At 40.2% G+C, this 23,581-nt stretch overlaps 1 protein-coding gene across 5 annotated transcripts in view; it reads left to right on the forward strand.

Moving 5' to 3' along the window:
* The first annotated feature begins 731 nt into the window (after window positions 1-731).
* Window positions 732-23,581, forward strand: part of GPAM (glycerol-3-phosphate acyltransferase, mitochondrial) — a 30,618-nt gene continuing 7,768 nt past the window's right edge. For 2 of the 5 annotated variants that reach the window (XM_085064857.1, XM_085064858.1), the window contains exons 1-17: window positions 732-962; window positions 1,703-1,812; window positions 3,229-3,359; window positions 5,238-5,360; window positions 8,325-8,398; window positions 11,238-11,351; window positions 12,596-12,745; window positions 13,507-13,603; window positions 14,629-14,765; window positions 16,034-16,133; window positions 16,845-17,057; window positions 17,434-17,547; window positions 19,474-19,559; window positions 20,499-20,614; window positions 21,407-21,477; window positions 22,404-22,668; window positions 23,167-23,309. In XM_085064857.1, coding sequence (XP_084920983.1) covers window positions 751-962; window positions 1,703-1,812; window positions 3,229-3,359; window positions 5,238-5,360; window positions 8,325-8,398; window positions 11,238-11,351; window positions 12,596-12,745; window positions 13,507-13,603; window positions 14,629-14,765; window positions 16,034-16,133; window positions 16,845-17,057; window positions 17,434-17,547; window positions 19,474-19,559; window positions 20,499-20,614; window positions 21,407-21,477; window positions 22,404-22,668; window positions 23,167-23,309 — 2,256 coding nt within the window. In that variant the 5' untranslated portion in view covers window positions 732-750. Of the gene's footprint in view, window positions 963-1,702; window positions 1,872-3,228; window positions 3,360-5,237; window positions 5,361-8,324; window positions 8,399-11,237; window positions 11,352-12,595; window positions 12,746-13,506; window positions 13,604-14,628; window positions 14,766-16,033; window positions 16,134-16,844; window positions 17,058-17,433; window positions 17,548-19,473; window positions 19,560-20,498; window positions 20,615-21,406; window positions 21,478-22,403; window positions 22,669-23,166; window positions 23,310-23,581 lie in introns of those variants that run through there. The other 3 variants (XM_085064859.1, XM_085064861.1, XM_085064860.1) reach the window with 3 other exon arrangements.

Consider the following 23,581-nt stretch of genomic DNA (forward strand, 5'->3'; position numbering starts at 1 on the left):
GGCACTACTTCACCAAAACGGACAAATTTGAAATTCCTGGCCCAGATTATGAGAAAACTGGGCGAAAACTTTAGTATGTGAATGTGCTCTAAGAAATACAATTAGAGATTGTCCTTTCTTTATACAAAATGTAATGCTTTAGAAAACTATTTGCTATATGCAAATACTGCACTGCTTACTACACAGAAATACAGACCTTATATGAATTGTACATTTCACTAGCTCATATCTTACTGTATTTTTAATTTGCAAAGTGGTGTCTTTCATCGCTAAAGGAGGAAAACTCAGACTCAATATCCCCGCTGACCCACAAACTGCAGAATGCTTTGTAAACTATCAGCTCTAATACTCCAGTGGTATTCCCTGGAGGCACTCAGCTGTGGGAACTAGGGCAGTTCCCTTATGGATGCAGCACTTAGGTTTTAGTCTATCACATCTTATGCATTTCTTTTGCCTGTGAAAGGCAGATGTAACTCTTACAATTCTCATTTGCAATAATTTCAAAACAACATCTAGAAGGAAGCACCTCGTGCTGCTTAAATTTGTATGCAGAGTATTTGCATTAGAATAAAAGGTATCTTGAATTTTGTCACTTTATTCCTGCATTGTACTGCTGTGATTCGGACATTCAAATACGAAATGTGGACACGAGCCTTTCTACTGGCCTGTTAACTCACGCCACAGAGAAACTGTCTTTAAATAGCCCAAGAATGCCAAAGCCAAAAAATACTCTCGCCCTTGTTTGGTTACATGCAGCAATCTCAATCAACATTTACTTTTGCACTCAGTAAAAGGCAAACTGGCACTGCCGCAAGGCCGGGCAGGCAGATCGATACCTGTCCCGAAATTTCTGCAACTCTCAGAGGCAACTCTGAGTCGCTGCAAACCCATTTAAACACCATTTCACATCACTTTTCCAGCGTTTTCCCGTTTTGCAGCTCAGATTGGAAAGCGAAACAGCCGTGAGTCGCTGCTCTGGCTGGGCTGGGGAAGGGGCCGGGGAAGCGGCTGTTGAACCATGCGGCGGCTGCAGCAGAGCGGGGGCGGCCGGAGCGGCTCGGGGCTGGGCACGGCGTGAGGGCAGCGGCGGGGCTGGGCTGGGCTGGGCACGGCGTGAGGGCAGCGGCGGGGCCCTGCGGCCGGGGGTGCCGGGGCCGAGCAGGGCCGCGCCGCGAGCCGGGCGCTCAGGAAGTCGCGTCAGGCGCGGCGCCGCCGCTATGAGCCCGGCGGGCGGGCTGGGGCAGCCGCGGAGCCCGCGGTGCGTGCGGAGGCTCAGCGGGGCCGGGGCCGAGGGCGGTGCGGTGCGCACGGGGCTGGCGGCAGCCGGGCCGGGCCGGGCGGGCGGTGCTGCCCCCGGCGGCGGGGCGGGGCAGCGCAGCGGCTGCCGCGTGGCGGAGGGGCGGTGCGGCCCCGGCAGCGCGGGCAGCGCGGGGCAGCCGGCGGAGCGGCGGAGCAGCGGTGCGGGGAGCGTGGGGCGGCTGAGGGGAAGCTGAGGGGAGGCTGAGGGGCAGTGCGGGCCGCGCGGCGGGCGCGGGGCCGGGTGGCTGCGGGGAGCCCCGGCCGGTGCCGCGGCGCTCCGGGGGCAGCTGCCGGCGCCCGCCCCTCGCGGCGGCCGGGGAGGCGCGGGGCGGCCCCTTGGCAGCGGCGGTGCCCGGGGCGCTGCGCATCCGCACCGCGCTCAGCGCCGCGGTTTTATTTATAGCAGGTCTGGTGAGCGGCGGGGCTGGAGCTCGGAGCGCTGCGGAGCCCTGCTGAGGGAGCCTGGTGAGCCCGGAGCGCTGCTGGAGCCGCGGGGATGGCGGTGGCCGGCAGGTGAACAGCGCCAGCGCCGCAGCGGGCAGCGGGCGCTCGGGGGGCGGGTTGGCTCACAGGTACGTATGCGGCGCTGCTGCTGCTCAGATGGGCTTTTAATTGCGTATTTTTAAAAGTTCCTCTTTTGTATATACCGGTGCAGCCAAGGTCACCTTGAGCACGAGGGGGACGCATTTCGCTTCCAGCGTTTAGAGGTTTACGGGCATTTTTTTTTTTGTATGCACTGTGAGGGTTAGATAGTAATTTGCCTGAGGACTAATTTAAATAAAAGGCGGATTGAATGTAAAAGCCGGCAAAGACAAAGGGATGACTTAGGTACTTAGGCTTGCAAGGATATGCATGGTCTGCGTGGTGATACTGGCTCAGCCTCCAGTTTGTGTTGGGAGCTCCCTCCGAGGAGGTATCACTGAATGGGTTTGTGGCAGCTTGGGGAAGACACTAAGAAAGGCAAAAACGTTAGACTGAAGTTTTAGGTCTTGCTGTTGCAGATGTTAGCTTAGTATACGGGGTGGGTACAGTCTCATTCCTGATGGCCGCAGCTTGGCCAAGATAGAAGTTTCCTTGTAGTGACAGATGGGACAGGAGGTGTAGCGTCTTTACAGTTTTTCTTGGTGAAAATGCTGGGATTCCTATTTCAGTGGCTCTCAATAACAAAGCAGCTTAATTTGTAGTCTTTTGCAAATACACAGTACAGCACTAAGTTGTTTTATTATGTTTGCTCTTCCTTTTTTCTTTGGCCAAGGGAGAATTATTTACTGTGCTCGTTATATGAGCTACGAAACTTCCATTTAAAAATAATAATGCAAGTTTAGATTTCTTTGCTGCTCTTTAATCCCACAAGACTGAAATGTCGCTTGTCAGCAACGTGTTCACATTTAGGGGTGTGCTTTTTTATAGAGCACTCCTTCTTCCCGAGGAATTTGCAAACTGGTTTGACTACAGCTAGACTAGACACATAAAATATACTGTGAGATAGGATTAGGTGAGAACATTAATGACAGATTTTCTAGATCATAGGTGTCCTTGAGAAGCAAATTATGAAAGAGTGAGGTCACAGAGTGCAAGTGAATAGTAAACTTCTGAAAGTGTCTGACGTGTGTCCTTATGGCTGCATGGTTTAAACCATGCAGTAAAGAACAGTGGAAAATTACAAAGGGGCTATAGTGACCTGTAATGGGAAGAAGAGCAGGGAGAGAAAAGCATGCAGGAAGCTGATTGGTGTGCTCTGCTTAGGGAAGTCAAATGTGCTGGGGTTTTTAGCATATTAAAATCATGCTGATTTCTAGCTGCAGTGAAGCTTCTTTGGAGCTGAACTTTTGCTGAAGGGTGAAAAAACACCAGCATGCTGATTTATTGCTAGATGCCCATCCCTGAATTAGCTGTGTATGTATATACATATATGTTATTATTTTGCAGTTTGTGATCTTCAGTTCAACTCCTGTGTCATGGATGAAACTGCTTTGTCCCTTGGAACAATAGATGTTTCCTATTTGTCTGCCTCAGCAGACTGCAGCATCAGTAGATGTAAGCATTCCAGTGAAGAGTGGGTAAGTAAAAATTGTGAATGTTACCAGACATATTTATCTTATTATTTCTTCAACCTGAAGGTGGACTTTTTATTGTTATGAAGAATGAAGATAAGGCTATTACCGGTCTCATGCATGATACAGTTTGGTTTTAATTTAACTTGACATGTAAGGAGGAACCAACAGTTCAGTTCTGTGCCAAAGAATAATGTTGCTAGAAAAGAAAAATCCTGTCAAACCTTACTGATAGTCTTACAGTCCTCTGGTGTAATGTTGCTAATCATTTTATATAGCAGTTAATGTACAGAATCCATTGTGGAGTAGCCAGAATCAAAGTCAAAGAGGAAGCTTGTTGCTCTTCTGAGAGATGCAGTTTAAAATGTGCAGGTGAAAAGGAGAGTGATGCTGAAGTTGCACAGTCACATAGGCATTGAAGCTGGAGCTTTCCATGCAGTCCAGGGGGCAGAAAAAAATTGGTGGATATAAATAAGGAGCCTATTAAAAGTCTGTGTCCTCTGTTAAGTGAGTCTTGGGATTTGGAGGGGACAAAGGAGGCAGTGAACAGAGCGGTCTGGGTGGAGCCTAGAGAGCCACATGGGGACTGAGGTGGTGGTAGTTGGTTTAGCAGCATAGGTCAGGAAGAATTAGACATGGATCTGGAGAGGAGGAGTTTGAACTTGATACAGAAGAAGAATTGGAGACATGGTCAGAGTTGAGGGAAAGGACAGATGTCCTGGCAGCTGGGATTTCTATCTAGCTAGATCTAAGTTACACGGAACAGCAAGCTGCAATAACCAAGAGGTCTGTGAGAAAGTGGAAAAGGCAAGAAAAAAAAGATAAAAAGGAGGTTTTGTAAGAAAATGCTGGAGAGTTAAGTCAGGGGCTGGAGGCAAGGAGAAGGAATATGGTATAGTTACAAAGTTAGTTTGTTTTGGAGTTAGCATTAAAGAAGGTGATAGAGGAGGGATTAGCCTTGGAATATTTACCATTTCATGCTGCTTGCCAAATGTGGTATATGCACCGTTTAGTTTTTAAGTATCTTTAGCATTGCTTTTGACTGTCGTTTCTCACTGGGCTGAGTATGTGATGATCTGTTGTGTCTTCCAACCCTTATGGTTGTTTAAGGTATCAGTTCTGTCCTGCTACTCTTTCACTGAAAAGTGCTATTTTAAACTTTTAGTTTGGCTTTGGATTGTTTCTGTAACTTTTTTTTTCCATACTGAAAGTAACTTCCCTCTCAATAAAATACATGGTCTAAAAATGGCAAACCACCTCTCATTCTCAGGCAAGCAATAATTCAGTAGACTTTAATGGAAACAATCAATGTCTTTGAAAATATACTTAACTACAATTTTTACATTATGTCCTAACATGGAGAATGTTACAATACTTCTGTGAATGCAGTCTCTCTGGGTTTTTTTGGTCTGTAATCTTCAGTTAGACAATGTAACTGGGGAAAGCACGGGGGTTCCTTTGTCGTATCACTCTGCATTGAACTGCTGAAAGTGCCTACAGAGTCGATGGAGTTAATGTTTTGGATACATTGAGTCTTCTTGCAATTTTACAGGGCAATTTTCAAGCACCTTTACATGATTGAGAATGTGGTGTATTGTTAATTCCTTTCACTTTTCTCAGCTGGCAGTTTTGTTGGTGTTTCTTAATTACAGTGTCAGCACATGCAGCAGTGCTTAGGTACATAAGTACAACACTGAGATTTTGCTTTTATTTTTTTAAATTTTAGAAAAATCTTGGAAAATGTTGTGCTTTATACGACTGAGGGGTAATTTTTGTGTGTGTGTGTGTGTGTGTGTGTGTGTGTGTATGGCAACCTCAAAGTTTTCCCATACACAATAAAACACATATTTCTGCATATTTACATAGAGGTCTTTTGTTCTGCAGGGAGAATGTAACTCTCGTCCCACTCTCTTCCGATCTGCCACTTTAAAATGGAAGGAGGCTCTGCTGAGCAGGAAAAGGCCGTTTGTGGGACGATGTTGCTATGTATGCACTCCCCAGAGCCGGGTAAGAAGATTATGGAATGGATTATGTTTGACAATAATGCATAGTTGCAGCGTAATGAAGTTGCAGTAGTTTGCTTACTTTCAGAATTGAGGTCACAATGTTTTTACTTCATAAAGTACTATAGTTTTTCACTGTTGTTTCTGGGTTATATTTAGTCTTGGAATTAAAGGATGGCACACAGCTTTTGTGATGATTAGTCTTCTACCTTTCAGTGCAGACTTACTCCTTGCACAAAACTTTCCAACTCCTCAGAATTATCACTAGGAGATGGAATAGCAAAATTATCTGGTCTGTTAGATGAATAATGGGAATTTGGTGCATATGAAAGTGTGAAAGTTTGCTTTTAGGATGCTTTAATTCTCTATCCACAGAATAAATACAGTTTTGAAGCTAAGCAGTATGCTTCCTTTCCAAGTTGCTCAGTCCTGGACTCGAGAGAACAAGTTAATTTTCTACACCTGGCTGATTCCTTGCCTCTTGGCTTGGCCTGGAAACAAGGACTGCCAGTTGTGATAGTGGGGATATTTGTCTGCTGGGAACAGTGACAAGATGGTGGCTCTAGAGGGGTTGCGCAAGCTGATTTAAAATGTGAGCTTTATTGAACTGCATTGGGCAGGCTTTCTGTAAGCTCAAGATGCAAAATACTGATAAATGGCATAATACAGTTTGCAACCAGTTCATCATGTAATTTGACTACGTGTACACTCTGGGCTTTAGATTGCACTCAGTTACACCTTCATTGGCTGGGCAAGAGTGAAAATTTGCTTGTCTCTTTGACCAAAGAGGAATTGTTATTTCACTCTCTTCCTCTGCCAGAACAGAAAATTGTAGCAATGATATAGAAATGTGGTATAGAAATCCAGATGTACTGTGGAGGCTCTGTATGATATGGGCAACAAGCCAAGCAATTAGATAAACTGAGACTACTTCAAACAGACAAGTCAAATGTTTTGACTTACAAAAAGGTGTGTGTGAATCTTCAGTTTAGGGCTTTATACATTTGGTAATTAGCCTGTTAGTAATTAGGCTGTTCCTCTCAAACTGGGAATCCTGCTTTAAAAATAAAAATCTTGTTCTGTATTTTGTCCATTTAATAAGAGACTAATTAACTATCTTGAGATCCCAGTTAAGAAAGGGGCACAACCTATTAAGCCCTTTATTGCCTTCTGCTATAAAGAAAAAATACCATCCTTGCACAGATAGTAACAAAGAAAATCCTCTCATTAGAGTCCAAAATTTTTTTTGAGCTGCCCTTTTCATTATTTTTCTTAAGGAAAAAGAATGAATGAGACAAATTTATTAAGTGTTTTGACCAAATGAACAACTTGTCAGTGCTGAGAGTGGGAAGTCTTGCTTCTCCCTCTCATTTTCCTTTCTGCTGTCCTGAGGGCTGATCAAGTTCACTAACCAAGCAGAAAACTACCTGCTTTATTAATTTAGTCTGTCTTAGTTTTTTTGTCTTGTCTGCATGAAGTTGGCACATTAAAGGGCGTAATGGATGCTAGGGCTGCTGTAAGTTAAGAGGTGAGAAGTAGTGGTCAGCAGGAAAGGTCAGGATGTGGTGGGGGGGAGCTGGGCTGCTTCTTTGTATCAACAGGGAGAACCTATGTTGGCTCAGCTGGTCTCACAGAACCACATGCTCTGCCTGAACCAGGATTGGAGAAGAGTTAAACAAGGAAAAGCTAAAATATGACATTACAGCTGGAGGATGAGTTGCACAGAGTGAGGTTGTAATCTGATGGTTGGAGCACTGGTATAGACTGGCATTCAGTGGTACTTAACTTTGTCGCTACTTGTTTGAGACAGCAAGAATAAGTAATTTTGCTTCTCTTTTCATAAACATTTCATAAGTTTATAAGATCCACAAAGAAATCACCAGTGTATAGTCAAAGAAATTAGCATTACCTTGAAGTTTCCTCTTAGGAGCTTAGAGCAACAATTGGTTGATTTTATGTACAGCACAGTTGTGCATTAGCAGGGAGCAGAAGACTCTCTGCTCCCACTGTAGCACATAATTTCTACCTGATTTGCAAATGACATAGGACAGTCATATATTTTAATTCTGTGGCAAGTGGTGTGTCCTAAACAAAGTACAAACAAATGACTCTTACCTGACTGCCATTGCAGAACTGGTGGTGAGGCTCTTCTGCAACTCTGCTGTTGCTGGTGACCATCTTTCCCCTTTGCTTTTTGTCTTCTTTGACATGTACAATTCCAGTAGTTTTAGCTATTTAGTAATTCACTGCTGGCAAGGTACCAATTTTATAATTATGTATTCTTTGGGTGGAAAGAAATCAGCCTCTTGGTCAAGGTATTTACTTGGAATATAGAAGAGTGGAGTTTAGGTCTTCCTGCCAAGGAAGATTTATGAAAGTGCTCCTAAACTCATCCCAGTTAATACCTTGGCATGTGGAGTCTGGAAGGCTGGACTGAGTTTGTTGTTCAGGCAGAGCAGGAATGTGGAGATTTGCCACCTAACCATGGATGGATATCCTGACTTCTGGGCTGCTGTTAAATGATTCCTGATCTGCTGGCAAACTGGATGTCACACACGGAGTGTCAAATGCTCGTGGTTACACTAATGCTCAGTGTGACTTAATGAAGTTCTGTCTCAAAGATGAGTTCTGTATTATGACAAGTCCTGGTTTACATTACATCAGAATCTGATGAAATGTTGTGGCTTGAAGAGTGTAACCAGTACAACCACACAGTAAAGCCTAGAGAATGCTTTGAGTCTGTTGGAGTCTATTAATGCTATTGGAGTCGGGAATAGTGACTTGAATTTCATTTTCATTTCAGAGCAGTTTGTGTACTTTATAGGCAGGTGCTGCACTTCTCTGGTTTGGCTTTGCTATAGTACAAATGAAAAAGATTGCATTATCTTAAATGCTATGGTGAATGTAACAGACAAAGCTGATCTTACGTAATGAAATAGTCCATCAGTCTTTTTTTTTGTTTTTACAGGATAACTTCTTCAATTCTAGTATTCCTTCTTTGGGTCTACGAAATGTCATATACATCAATGAAACACATACAAGGTAATGTAGCAAGTTTTTATTTTGCTTTAAAAATTCAATGTGTTCTGATTTTATGACAGATAAATCTCTGTTATAGTCCAGAATGAGTTAATATATCTTGTAGTCCTAAAATCCAGAAATTTGATGCTGACTTCAGGAAAGTAAGGTACTTCCCAAATCTGGCTGTGTGTGCTTGGGCAAAGTCCTTTGGAGTGTGGGGCTCAAACCTGTTTCACAAAAAAACCAGAGTCCCTTTAAACTCTTTCTCCTTTAGTGCATCTGTAGCATAATGTTGAGAGGACCCAATTTATTCCCTTGTGTAGAATGACTTCAGGCTGCATTTTATTTTACTGAGCAGATCTGGCTCACAATTTAGGTGTTGACTCTTACCACTAATGGCAATTAAACCTGAATATGTCTTATGAGTCTGTCTCTTCTCTGCCTCAGTGGCAGAGTGCAGCTTCTGAGAAGTTGGGTATAAATGAAAAAAATGTGAAAAATGAAGATGTGTCTTTGCGCTATTGGAATCATATCTTGTGTTCTGGGATGAAGGTACTGGAATTGCACAAAAATATTCTGGTCTTTGGACAATTAATAATGCTTGCTAAGTTTTTTTTGACAGTAATCATTAGCATAAGCAGGTCCTGCAGTGTTTGTTGTAGAGTCAGAGCAAACAAAGAGAGGCCAGCAGCCTGAAAGAAATGAGCCAAAGTGTCTGAGTGGAAGAAAGGCAGCATTGTGTATGCTTGAGAGGGAGGAAGCTAATGTTAGGGGCTGTTCTTTATTAAATTTGAATTAATTATGTTTTTTAAGAGTTGAGCTTGTAGTTTAGAATACGGAAAAATAACAGAAATACTGTTGAACTTTTTAAAAATTAGTTTCAAAAGTCTAATGCTTGAATGATTTTGAATGGTTAAAATTACTTGAATTGGAAATATAGGGAGAAAAAAATACGGGTCAATGAATTGTTCTGAAATAAACGCATTTAGCTCAGAATGTAGTTACAGTGTGAAAATGGACAATTCTAATGAAGTTCTGAGGTCCCATGGAGCTACACAGTCGCAGTTTCCTGGCCTTAGAAAGCAAGAGAGGTTCTCTTTAACTGCTAGCATGCTGTTAACAGTATTGGCATGTTATCAGAGCCTTTATCTGAGGTACAGTTTTAAATCTGTCTTGGCTCGTCCATTCTGTGTGGGTTTTGTCTTCTCTCATTGCTGCATGACCACTAAACAGATCTTTCCAATTAGACTATATTGTGTCTAAGCTGTAAAATGACTGTAGAAGCCTTCATACCTTGACAGATGCCTGCAATAGCTGTTTACTGTTGTGATATGTTCACAGTCCCCAAAATCATTGTCAGAAAGAAGCATATCCTTATCTTTGCTTTCTAAAAAAATCAGTAAAGCTCTCAAACTCCAAAGAGAAGGGGGGAAAAGGAGAAAAAGCAGTTTAAACAGAGTCACCAGTTTTCTTTGACAGCACAAACAGTGGGTCTGAATGTTTGTGTAGCTGTTACATGTCCCTCTGTGCCCATGGCTTGTGCATGTGCACCCATCTTAATTACAGTGCACTCGGGGGCTTTGGCCTTTTGCAGTGTAAAAGTTCCTTCTCATCTTTCCTCGCTGCTTTTAACACATGTATAAATTTACTGAAATGTGGTAGGGAGGTTTAACAGCCAAGATCAGTAACTCGAGTGATGACAAGGGGTGAGACGTTGGCGTCACTCCAGCATGGAAACCACCCTGAGCTTTGTCATCCACAGTTCAGTTTGGGACACTCTCTGGAGCAGCAACCAGGCATTACACCAGCAGACCTCAAATCAGAGGTTTTACATAATAATTAGTGCTCTGGTCTCAGGAATGGCCAGAATTTAGTTTTTCATCCAGCTGTTAATTCTGCCCTGTCACATCAGCTCTGCTGTTTCAGGGTCCTAGGTGTTTGGTTTGTGTAAGTGGTGCTTTGTCCAGTCCTGGCCTGGTAAATGAGGGAAGTGAGGAGAAAAATAGTGAGGAATATCCACTGCTGGGGATGGGATGTAAGCCCTTCCTGTGTCACATGCATCTACTGTGATGTTTGACATTCCAAATTACATTTTCTCAGGTGATTGCTGCTTGTATGATTTAGAGAGTAGAGGACAGGGTTAATTTAAAAAGAAGAGATTGTCTGCATAAGTTAGCTTAAACACTTGAATTTGTAGTGAGATTTACTGATTATTTAGTGGTTCTGCTCCTGGTAAAACTTTGCTAGGACAAGGTATGGAGAAGACACAATGGACTGGGTGTTTGAAAACACTGTAAAGGAAGAAAGCTAACTAAAAAAATGCATTTCATTTTGGTGGCAAATGCAAACATATTTTCAGAAGTGTTTGTGAGAGTTCACCCTGTGCTTACGTGAGCAGCTTTCCCAAGAGGACTTGGCGTTCCCTGAAGGAGTTGACAAACCTCTTAGCTGGACGTTTACTTTCCTCAGGGGAAAGGGGCACCAAATTGGAAATCAACATTACCCCTTCTTTTGATCTCGCTGAGCTGGGGAGTTGGTTCCAGTGGACAGACAAAATGTATATGCTGGTTTGTTTGCTACTTCCCTGTGATTCTGTGGATGTTTTAAGGCTGGTATCACCTTGAATTGAAGGGATCCAGACTCCAGTTGTCTCAGATGCTTTGTTCTATGCATCAGTGATTTCATCTATAACATGAAGATTCTGGCAATTTAGCAGAAGATACAGAAGATTTTAGGCAGCCATTCATAAAACTTCACTTACTTTTGCTTCTGAGTTGCATTTTTGGTTGTTTTTAATGCTGTTTTTTTGGCAGTGAAATATTTTGAGGATCACACTGAAATACCCTTCATGTTTTTGTAGGTACAGAGGGTGGCTTGCAAGACGCTTTTGTTATGTCCTTTTTGTGCAAGAGAGGGATGTTCATAAGGGTATGTTTGCCAAGAACCTGACAGAAAATGTGCTGAATAGCAGCAGGTAAGGTGATGCAAAATTAACTGGTTTTTAAATTATTAGCATATTAAAATATGACTTAATTTAGAAATTACAAGTTTTGAAAATCAGACTGCTAAAAATATTAGAAGATGAAGCATCTTTAGCACAGCTTTTCAGGACCATAGCTTGCAGTTTCTCTTGGAATAGTAAAAGAGGGGCATTTAAGAATTACAAGTCTCTAAATGAATGATGTGTTGTGAGGAAACAGCAGACAGTACACAGAAGAATAAATTGGTACATGGGAGCTCTTCAAACTTCTGTTTATCTAATTCATGTAAATCATTACCACTGAAGTCATACTGCAATCATCAGAAATTGTCAATGTTTCAGAAATAATAGGAGACCAGCATTTTGGAGTACCCTGAATGTACCCTCGGAGTGTGGCAAAAATGGAAAAAGGCTGTAGAATGGAATAGCCACCCTTTGCTTTGTTGAGCTTGTTTTCTGTTTCATATGCCTCATTTTAAATGGCATTTTGACCCCTGGGCAGCTGTTAAGGTATCAGTTTTCCTTGGACACAAAGAAATTCAACCTCATGCCCACTCCTTGAGGCTACTTTTGTCAGAGGGCACACACTGCCTACATTAACATTCCTAATTCTCCTGAATTTTTAATGTTTGAGTCCCATCTGAAGATGATAGTGTTGCTGTTAAAAAGTAAAGCAGATTGTGTTGTGCCACATGTGTGTTAACACAGTCATGGTGTGTTAAACCACTTACCCTCTCTCAGGTATGTTTTAAATGGGAAAATAGCCTTTTACAAAGTTTTGTTAGACTTAGTAAAACTGAGAATTCAAGGGGAAAAATACTCCAGAAGTTTAGAATAGCAACTGTGTAAATCTGTCTAATGAGGCAAATGAAATTGCTATGGCAGGAGAAAGAAAACATTAACAAAGATGAGATTTCATCTGTTCTCCCTGAATTTTTAACCTTATTAACCATTTTGGAAAATTGGCAGTCAGTTGATACTAGTACCTGTGACCTGTGCATACTGTTTTATATGCTCAACTTTGAGCCCATTCAACCATCATCTGCCTGTTAAATCAGAGCTTAGAAAACTGCTGAATTAAATTTAATGCATTTGGAGTGCACAATAGTTCAGTGTGGATGCTTTTTATCTTTGCAGCTTAGTCCTGTAGTAAAATACAGCTCATTCTGAGCTGTTGTTGTCTCTCTTGGACTCCTCTGTTTTGACACTGTCTCATACACTTTACTTTTTACTGTTAGAGTCCAGAAGGCCATTGTAGATGAAGCTTCTGAACCAAGTATTCCAGGTAGTTTTGTTCAGACGGATCCTAAAGCTATCAACAAAGTGAAGAAAAAAGCTAGGAAAATTCTCCAAGAAATGGTAGCAAATGTGTCACCTGCTTTGATCAGGTAAGAAAAATGTCTCATTGATATTGTCAGTGAGTGGAAGGATGGACAAGCTCTTTCTGTATAATGCCAACAGAGCTTGTAACACACTATGCAGAAATAATAATTATTCTAAAAATAGTACATTATTCATAAAAATACCTTTTTTATATTAGCTAATAAAATAGTAGTTATTCTTAATTTTCAGTTGCAGCAGAAACCCTCTGCCTTTCCAAGGAATAAATCTTATCATAAGATCAAACACAAACTTTTTCTTTTCTCCCAAAACAAGGTTTGGTGCTAATGCTTAGACCAGTATTAGCATCATTTGTTGCTTCAGGCTCATATGGGCAAGAGCAGCTATCTGCAGCATCATAGACTGAAGGATAATTTTTCCAGTGGCCTATACAATATTATAATCTGTAGATATAAATATCTCAGAGAGAGAGTCTTATTTTAGATAAAATCTTCTACTGTGGTGTCTACATTTACTACTAAGGATGATTTTGTAGTACTAAGGATACTACTATGGATGATTTTGTCTCTTGTCATGTTCCTATTTCTGAGCCTTCATTGTGGTTGATACAAGATTAGTGTCACAAGTGCAGGAGGCTGCAATGTGGCTACTAACCAAAGGCAAAACTTTTTACCAATTGGATTTTATAGTAATTTTGTTTGAATATAAGTTATCAGATTAAATGGCTTTGCCTTTAGTCATACAGAATCAATATAACACAGAGGCAGAAATAAATTAAGATTTTTTAATTGTATTTGTTTTCCCTTAGGTTGACTGGCTGGGTGTTACTGAAGTTGTTTAACAGCTTTTTCTGGAATATCCAGATCCACAGAGGTCAAATAGAAATGGTCAAAGCAGCAACAGAGGTAAGGGAGGGTGGGAAAAAATCCAGTAGGGTAGATTTCTGAAATAGTTTCTAATAATGTTTGCAGCACTTCTCTTTTTATGAAAGTTCTGCTAAGTCTGGATGAAATGAGGTTGTAGGTACAACTGTCCTGTATCTATGAAATGGTGTTCTTAATGACATAAAATGCTCTTAGTGTTATGTAACCTAAAATAGTATGTGAACTCTGGGTTTACCTTTGATTCAGGATCAAATTTGAGCTATCAGGTTGAATGATTATCTCAGATAACCTGCATCCAACATCATTGCCCTTTTTTTGAGCTGAGGCAGCCAGTAATGAATTAGTAGACCTAGTCAGGATTTTTCACTTTTACTTGGTTTGGAATAGAAATCTTTAAGAAAAAAATTCTCCTATTTCTTAATAGCAATCTGTTCCCAGTCCTTCAATATTTATTGAAATTGGTCAAACAAACTCCTAAAATGCTACCATATTCTTTACACTCAAATTAATTTACTCTTACTGCAGGATTTACCTTAAAAATATTGATTAGATAAATAATTAAAAAAAAAAACAGATAAGAAAGGTTGCTATTATTTTTTGTTGGTTTTTGATTACTGTATTTGGGAAACCCACTATTCATAAATTCTTACTCGTATCTAATAGAAATACCAGTACTTTGGTGGCAATGAGGATTTTTCCACATCTCTTTAATTGTTTGATAAGTGTCTTAAAACTGTGAGTCTGAAAAAACTATTTAGATCTGATTAATATCATTGTTAATGTAGTGCATACAACTGAAAATTATAGTCCGTGAAAATTAAGAATAAAGACTTGTCTTTAGTTGACTTAAGAAAAGTTGACTACAGTGTTCTCATTGTGACAGCTGAAGGAAAACCAGGAGTAAACAAACTCAGTGATGGTAACTGGAAAATACCATCAGTTCAGATAAAATGATGCCAACGATCTCAATGATGGATTTTAGAAAATGAGTAATATTCCGTGTTTCTTACCAACTTCTTTCTTTTTTCCTTCTCTCCCCACCATAGATGAATTTGCCTCTTATCTTTTTGCCTGTTCACAAATCCCACATTGACTACCTGCTTCTTACATTCATCCTTTTCTGCCATAACATCAAAGCACCCTACATTGCTGCAGGAAACAACCTCAACATCCCCATCTTCAGGTAATAACCTCTCCTTATTTGAAAATAGACTGAGGTAGTAGGATCTGACCTATTACACAGAATGTCTAAGTGTAAAATTGTCTGAGTATTATTGGGCAATCATGTAGAACTCCTTTGCTTCCTGTAACATGTTCAGAGAGAGAGCATCACAATGTCCTTCTGAGAAGCTCTGTTAGAACCTTAGTAGGGTAAGGAAGGATATTCCTTTCTTGGAGTCTCAAAGTGGGTAAGTGGCTAAGGAAAGATATAGGGGAAAAAGAGTTGTGAGTGGACAGCTCTTCATGCAGTTTAGTGAGTTGGCTGATGAGCAGCAGCAGTACTGGGTGAATAATACTTTGTGGAAAAGTATTCCACTTGAGTCTGTGTTTAAATTATTTCTCTGGTGGCTGAAGAACCTGAGGTATTTTAGGTAATATTTTGCCATTGAGACAGAATTTGGGCATATTTGATATCTAAAAATACCACTGGATATTATAGGAAATTATGAGGGAAGAAGGGGAATAGCTTGACTTTGAGGGTATTTTAAACCAGTAGGTGCTGGCTGGTCTGTTATAATCTCAGTGAAAAAGGGATTCATATGAATTGTCAATTAAAATGGTATTTCTTAGGGCCAGCAGTGTAAAGAAAGAGAGTTTAGTATAGATAATCTAACATTCCTTTAGGCACTGGGAACCCTGAGTTCTGCAGCATTCAGCCCATGATCCCACATAGCACTCTGTCTGCAGAAAGGGGTACCTTTTGGTCTTCTGAACCAGTAAAGGATTTTCTTGCAAGAAAGCAGCCCTATTCATCATTGCTTCTGTCAAGCAGAAGGGATATTCTTATGGGACCTTCTCATTACACTGTGAGATAAATGCAGGACCGTGCAGGTGGTGGAATTGCTGGTGCCAAGTGGGAGCTGCCTGCAAATTGCTCTGTTAAAATGAGCTGAGCTGAGCTGATGCTGCAGCTGAGGGGAGTGTACAGCACACCACAGGCATGAAGGCCATGCTGTCTGTGCAGCACAGCATGGACTGAGGCCTTAACTCTTACATGGATCACCAGTGGAAATATCCTGTCAGTGGTCTGTCAAGGCAGTGTAAAGAAGTCTGTTCCATAAGTTAAACAGAGAAGTATTTTGTAGTCCCATCATGTGCAAGTAGTGTAATACAGTTCAGTCTTGGAGAATTGCAGTTGAGCCCCTGTTGTGTGCTAGGAATTTTGTTGTGGATATGTAGCAGTTTCCTGCAAACTGAAATCAAGGAGTGTAATCCTTCTTTGGTGTGCAGCACGTTGATCCGCAAGCTGGGAGGATTTTTCATTCGTCGGAAGCTGGATCAGAATCCTGACGGTCGGAAGGATTTCCTGTACAGAGCTTTGCTTTACGTGGTGTGTATTCCTTGTCTTTCTTTCTGTAGGTAGTGTTTCAGTTGGGTGGCAAGTGGGAAAGTGAGTTCCATCAGTCTGGGCATGTATTTATTGCTTTGAATTTGTCTTTAAGTTTCATGCTGCAAAAAGGGGATTCATTTTTGTTTGAAGTTTTGAATTTATAGAATAAAGAAAACTGCATGCTCAGCCCCTTTGAGGATGAGCAGATTTCCACCTTGCATAAGCCTTACTAAGGAATGTAGAATTAATGCTCTCTGAGTTAACTTAATGCTTGTTTCTCTGATGTCTTCTGTTGTGAGGTATCTGTACCCTGATTCAGTTAACACAGTAGAAATCTCTGTTCATTATGGGTTGATGTAATCCTTTGTGCCATTCAGTACAATGGCTGTATTTACGTCTTGGAAGATGGGATGTGTTGGGGAACCAGAAGGAGAGATGAATGTGAATCAACTGCATCAACTGTTGCCAGAGAGGCTTTTTGAACAAATGTCATTATACTGTTTGTATATTCATGCAAATTTAGTTGGAGATAGGTCTGGGTTTGTGTCAGGCATTCATTAATTACTGCTTTTTTCCCACAAGTGTACATACCAAGTCATGATCTTCCAATGCTGTTAGAAGGAAATCATTGCTGACAATATATTTGAAATGGGAATTTGCCAATATAATTAGATACTTATTTTTTCTCTTTTCCAACCTTTTTGTATTCAGCACATAGAAGAATTGTTGAGACAGCAGCAGTCTTTAGAAATATTCTTGGAAGGCACACGGTCTCGAAGCGGAAAGACATCTGCAGCTAGAGCAGGTCTTCTGTCCGTGGTGGTGGATGCTCTCTTCTCAAATGCTACTCCTGATGTCCTAATTATACCTGTGGGAATCTCCTATGATCGTATAATTGAAGGTCACTATAACAGTGAACAGCTGGTAAGAGCAACCAAACAACTTGTTTTGCCTAGGGCATTTTCTGCTTATGTGCAGGAAAATGTGTTACATAGTTAAGTGTTGTGCTAGTCCTCTGTCCCATGGACTCAGGGTTAGTGTTGAGCCATGAATCACAAAACCTCTCTGGCAAGGAGTGCTAAGGTAGAGGTGACATACTTCTAAATGCAAATTCATGACATAATAAGTAATATGTTCAAGTGGATATCTATGGAGAAGTAGTTCTCTAGATTTCCTTGAAATTATAAGGTGTGTCCAAAGCTTTGGCTTTGCTTTATCTGCTGTTGCATGCATTTTAATTTAAACACAGCATTTTAATTGCAAACTGGAAAAAAGCAAAACAACCACCTATGTTTTCTAGGGCAAGCCTAAGAAGAATGAAAGTCTTTGGAGTATAGCTAGAGGAGTCTTCAGAATGTTGCGGAAGAATTATGGATGTGTCAGAGTAGATTTTGCACAACCATTTTCCTTAAAAGTAAGTTTGGTACCTCACGGGTATTTTTGAAGGTTTGACATTTTTCAATAGTGGGACACATTTATTTCCATCTTCTCTTTGTGGGTTATCATCATTAGCATTATCTGCTGCAGTCCATTCTGGCAGGACAAAAGTATCCCTGTTTTTGATGAATGTGTGAGTCTTTGGACACGTTTGTGTTAAACTGAAATAGTCTCAGACTTGACATGTTAATTTTGAAATGGTCTAAATATTCCTACTGGTGGGGTTCTTTGTTTAACAAGCAATCTTTAAAATGATCCTTATACCATGTAGTAATTCTTTGCTTTGTAGAGACATTTGGAGTTGAAGGAAACTGAATACTGTTTTCCAGTTTAAGTAATTTAATGACATGCTATGGTTGAGGAAGGGCATTTATCTCACTGGATTTTTAAAATTGCTAAGCAAAGTAGTAGCTATAAAAGTGTCCTGAATCATGTGTCATAAAAATCTCTATATTCTCTGAAAGACATCATCATTATTAGTTCACAAATACTACCTACACTACTTTACCATATACTGTTCTGTAGCTTCTCAGAGAATGGGGTGGTGGCAGTATTTGCCTTCACTCTTTAAATTTTCTCTGATCTCTTTGCAGAATCTGCTGGTACTAATCTACATTTCACTAATCTGTATTCTGCCACAGTATACCTTATTTTTAGTATGACTTTAATAAGGTTAAGCACTGTAATAGCAACTTACTAGAACATTATTCAAATTAATTAGGTGTTCTTCTTTCTGCCCTACTTCTCTCAGGAAAAGCAGTAGGTTGGAGAGCATTGGAGGGTTCAGTTACCACAGCATGAAATTATTGTGACCAGCTGCACTGCATTATAATTAGTGTAGTAGGGAAAGATACTAATTCACTTCCAAAGGAGAAGGCTTGAGCTATTCTTGGTAGGGAGTTAACAATTCTTCTTGGATCAGTGTAAGGAAAAGAAGGTTATCTGCCCTCTTAATCTAGTGAAATGCTAATCACTCTATACCTTCCCAGCAGCCTCTGTCAGGTCTCATTTGTACCTGTGTTCCTCATTGTACTCTAGAAGGGTGATAAATTACGTAAATTGTTCAAGTGTGCCTTAGCTCAGAATTGCCGAAGTGTAACTGTAGTTATGTTACTTCAGGTTTTTCTAAAGCAGATGAGCTTTGGGGGTTAATTTTGGGCATCTGCAGTTCTATGAGCACAGGCTTGGAAGCAGAGTGTGAAAGAGGCTGTGAAAGTCTTTTAAGCAGCTTTCCTGGGAGGGAACTGTTTTCCTGACCAGCAGGTTAAGTGGCTCTTTAGTTTCCCATTCTTTACAGAAACCGAAGGAACACGGTGTCCTGAAAACAGAATAATGTAAATTTTAACCTATAAGCAGAGGAGTTTGGCTTGGGATTCAGGAATTCCAAGCATGTTTCCTGGGGGCTTTAGTTTGTGTCTTGCAAGTGGAGTTTTGTACACTGCCGTTTACTCTTGGAGAAGTTCTCTGTCCTGACATTTGAGGGAGGCAGGAGCAAGTAATAATTACAGTCTCCATGCTGGTTCTGAATGGGTGCTAAGCTTTGCTCTCACTCATGTTAATGAGGCAGTTCTCATTAATTTAATCGTGGAGCAGCTCATCTCAAAGGAGTTGTTCACAGCAGGGTGCTGACAGGGGTTATGTGTTGTTTTCATTGCAAGTTTTTTCATGAAGTACAGATTCCTTGCTGTGGGAAGTCTGCTTTTTGCATAAAATAAAGTCAAAAGTGAATAAGCTGTTGAAAACTTTTAATATCTCTGACCTTAATACTGTTTTTTTTCGTGTGAGCTATTTTTAATCATGGTTGCATTTTTGAATAATTGCCTTTCTCCTGTAATAGTATTAGCAGTTGAAGGCAAGAATAAGGTGGAAGAAGTACAAAAAATAATGAGTCTTTTTTTAACAGGAATATGTAAACAGCCAAAGCCAAAAACCTGTGCCTGCTCCTCTTTCTTTGGAACAAGCTTTGTTACCAGCTATACTTCCATCAAGGTAGAGTTTTTTTTTTGGGGGGTATTGTTGCTTTGGGATTTGTTTGTTTGTTTGTTTATCTTTTTAGTGTTCTGTATTATATTCCAAGCAGTGCTGCAGTGCTTGAGATCTCCATGGGTAATCTAATTGTTTATAGAAGAATGTGAAACTTAGGCCATTATAGTTGTGCAGTTTATTATAAGAGTTACATTCTTCCTGATGAGCTCTGTTTTTAAGGAGACTTTTTCCCCTTTTATTTTTCCTAGTTTGTTTGTGATCTTGGTTTTTTTCTTATATATTTTATGGAATAACTTAGGGAAAAAATGACAAATGAAAAGTGAAGGATTTTTTAAACCTCACAAACATTTTGCAAGATTTTTGGAGTAATTCCAAAGCAAATAGGAGCTGGGACCTCCTTGTTTTCAAGGAGGTGACTGGCACTCAAAACTGCAAAACTGCTGAGGGCTAGCTCTGAATTTTTAGTCTAAATACACATTTTAGTTGGTCTTTTGAAGAGTTATACCAGCCTGTGTGGTCCTGGTAGAGACAAAGTCAGTTCTGTACCTTTAGAAAGTTGTAAGTCCATACAAAAGATCATTTCTACTTTGTAGAGACTGGACTCTATCTGCCTCTTAGGCAGATTTGCTTATTCTACTGTTGTCCATATTTATTGAAAGAAAAAGAGCAACTGGTGTTACAGCAAAGTCATGAGTAGTCATAGCAAAAGGTTGCACTTTTTCTTTCAGTAGTCTTATAATGGATTGTTATTTAGTGCAAAGAAATAATCAGGATATGTTGGTAGAGCTTTTTGCTGATAACATTTTTCTGCCCTTACCAGACTGTTAATGGTGCTTTGTGCTGTGGTTCAGTTAATGTATAGTAAAAAAAAATCAGTTTAGATTATTTTACATTTTGATCAAAACCTACTTATGAGCATGTTAATTTTTATTCTGTATTCAGACCTAATGATACTGTGGATGAAGGTGCAGAGGGCTCACTGCCCAACTCCAGGGATATCACCAGTGAACCCTTCAGAAGAGAGCTGATAGCCAACTTGGCTGAGCACATTTTATTCAGTAAGTGTTAAAGAGTATCACTACCACAGAATCACAGAGTGGTGTGGATAGGAAGGGACCTTAAAGGTCGTCTAGTTTCAATCCCCCCTGCCATGGGCAGGGACACCTTCCACTAGTCCAGGTTGCTATCAGTTACCTGTTTTGTTTTGCTGACTGCATGAATTTTCTGTGTGGTAATGTCACACTTCCTAATTGTCTACGTTCAGGTGATCATTTCATGGCTTCTTACATAGTCTTGATAATTCTCTATCCTTTGCCTCCCTCCTTCCTCTCCAAAGTTTAATAAACTTTTTTCTGATTAAGTAGATGATTTTTGTTCTGTTTGCTGTACTAGTACACTAAACTTGCTGTACTCTGAAGTGCTTGATTGTCATGTTGATACACTCATTTTTTGTCACTTCATGTGTGAAGTTATTGGAGTGTATTAATGTCATTATTTAAGGTCATACTCACATGAACTCATCTAGCTGTATGGACCAGTGGTGCTAGGTTTTATAGGTTATGTGGTATATGCTTCAGCCAATAGCTCTGTGGTTTGTGGTACAAGAGATACACAGAAAGCAGAACTTACCTTAGTAAATATTTAAGCTTTATTCAGCCTTTTTAGTTCAAGTTACTTTGATTACTTTAATGTTGTTTCTACATAGACATAATACACTTCGTATTTCATGCAGTAGGTACAGTTCTGTGCCATATCACTATTATTATTTTTAAAATAATGAGTACTCTTTAATTTGTAATGATATTCTGGATGTCTCAGGTGCTTAACAAATTTATCTTGTTTACCTCTAGCTGCGAACAAGTCCTGTGCTGTGATGTCTACCCACATTGTTGCCTGTTTGCTGCTGTACAGGCACAGGCAGGTAAGGCTTCTGTGCTGCTTAAATAGCCAAACACTGCTTTGGCCTTGCTAGCTTATTAAGAAAAACTGGTATGGATTTTACTATTGCATGATACTGATAAAAGAAGAAAGATGCATTTAAATTAAAGTGGATTTCGGGTGGTCTGAGTGCTGATATTTTAGTTAGCAGTGGGTGCTTGAAGACAAGCCTTTATTGATAGGATGCTAATAAATGCTCATGTGGAAATAGATCTTTGTAATTCAAAATGTTACACTTTTTTTAAAGATTACATGGGTGTCATTTATCGTATTCAGATTGGTTTTTTGATCTCTAAACACATTCACTGTTGAATACTCTAGAAACTGTTCCATTCATTTCCAAATAGATTTTGCTCTTCCTCATTACTAAAATATTATGTCACAATGGATCAATGATACAAATGTTTACCTGAAGTCTTGTGCAAGGGACATGGAAGAATTTTTTTCTTTCTACAAGTTTGTTTTGCATTTTTTCTAAAAGTCCTTCTCTTCCTAAACTGAAACTTTTATTTGACATAAATCGAGAATAAATGGGAAAATATTGGTGAGATATGTAATATTCCTTGTGTAAGAAGCATCACTATTCTCATCAGTCCAGTCTTGATCCCTCTGACATGTAATGAAGAGCAATTCAGGTCTCTGCAGGCTGTGAAATAAACCAAGAAGCAAAGAAAAACTTTGCATTCCCAAATGGTTGCATGGCTATAAAATACAATTGCATGTAATTCAAAACATGTGTGACTACTTCACCAAAACCACAGCGAAAATCAGTTTTTCTTATATGACTGTTTTCCTTTTGGTTATTGACAGTTAGTGTATTTTGTTTGATATATACCTGGTTATGTGGTTTACAGATAGACTCCTATTCAGAAAAATTGTTTAACTGTGTGGTTCTGTATTTATTTCTAGGGAACTGATCTTTCCAGGCTGGTAGAAGATTTCTTCTCCATGAAGGAGGAGGTCCTAGCCCGTGACTTTGACTTGGGATTTTCAGGGAACTCAGATGATGTTGTCATGCATGCCATCCACTTGTTGGGGAACTGTGTAAATATCACAAGCACGAGCAGAAACAACGAGTTCTTCGTCACTCCCAGCATCACAATACCTGCTGTCTTTGAGCTCAACTTCTACAGCAATGGAATACTTCATGTATTCATTAGAGAGGCTGTTATTGGTATGTTTTGGGGTTTATCAAGGAAAGACTTTCTTGTAACCCTTGAAGTCAAAGTATCTGCACAAAAAACCTCATCACTTTCTCATGTTATTTACTTCTGTATATATTTTCCCTCCCTGTTTCAGCCCATGTTTACTTTAACAAACAATTTTAAAGCAAACTTGTATTTTGTTTGTGGGAAGTTTCCATTCTTTTTTGTGCTCATCTTTTATCTTTCTTGCAAGTGTTTGTGTATTGGTCACTGCCATAGGCAGGGCACTATCAGAGTTCTGAGCCAACCTGGCAAAACCTGTGCTTTCATGTGCAGTATTTTAATGAGATTTTGTTTTGATCTGACATTACTGGACACAAAATAGCAGTGAATTCTGTCTTTAGTCCTGAATGGCATGTGTAATATTTGACTGCTTTGAGGCCCAGAAGTAGACAAAACAGTAGTTTGATGTTTCTTTTGCCATAAAGCTCTTTGGAAAATTAAACTTGTGTTTGTTTCTGCTCCAGCCTGCAGTCTTCATGCCATTCAGAGCAGGAGATACAGAAATGGCACCAGCAGTGCTTATCCCAGTTTGATCAGTCAAGAACACCTGGTCCGAAAAGCTGCCAGCTTGTGCTACTTGCTTTCTAATGAATTTACTGTATCTTTGGTGAGTAAAAAAGTGGATTAATTGTCCAGGTTTCAAGCTTTTGTTCTGCTTGTTAGCTTAAAATTAATGTCTGCTTTCTTCAAGTGTCACAGCTCTGATGTGTTTGCTGTAAGTGCAGTCTGATGGTGTTGGCTGTCAATGGGTGTCACACACTGAGTGCCACCTGCTGCTGCAGCAAGTGCTGAAGTGGGTGATGCTGGGCTGGGCCTGGAACATTTCTGCTGTGCTGGCTTAAAATCTTTCCTGAGAAAGGAAACTGCTCTCTCAGCTTC

This window comes from Lichenostomus cassidix, chromosome 6, assembly GCF_008360975.1.
Source record: "Lichenostomus cassidix isolate B80296 chromosome 6, HeHo_3.0, whole genome shotgun sequence".
NCBI lineage: Eukaryota > Metazoa > Chordata > Aves > Passeriformes > Meliphagidae > Lichenostomus > Lichenostomus cassidix.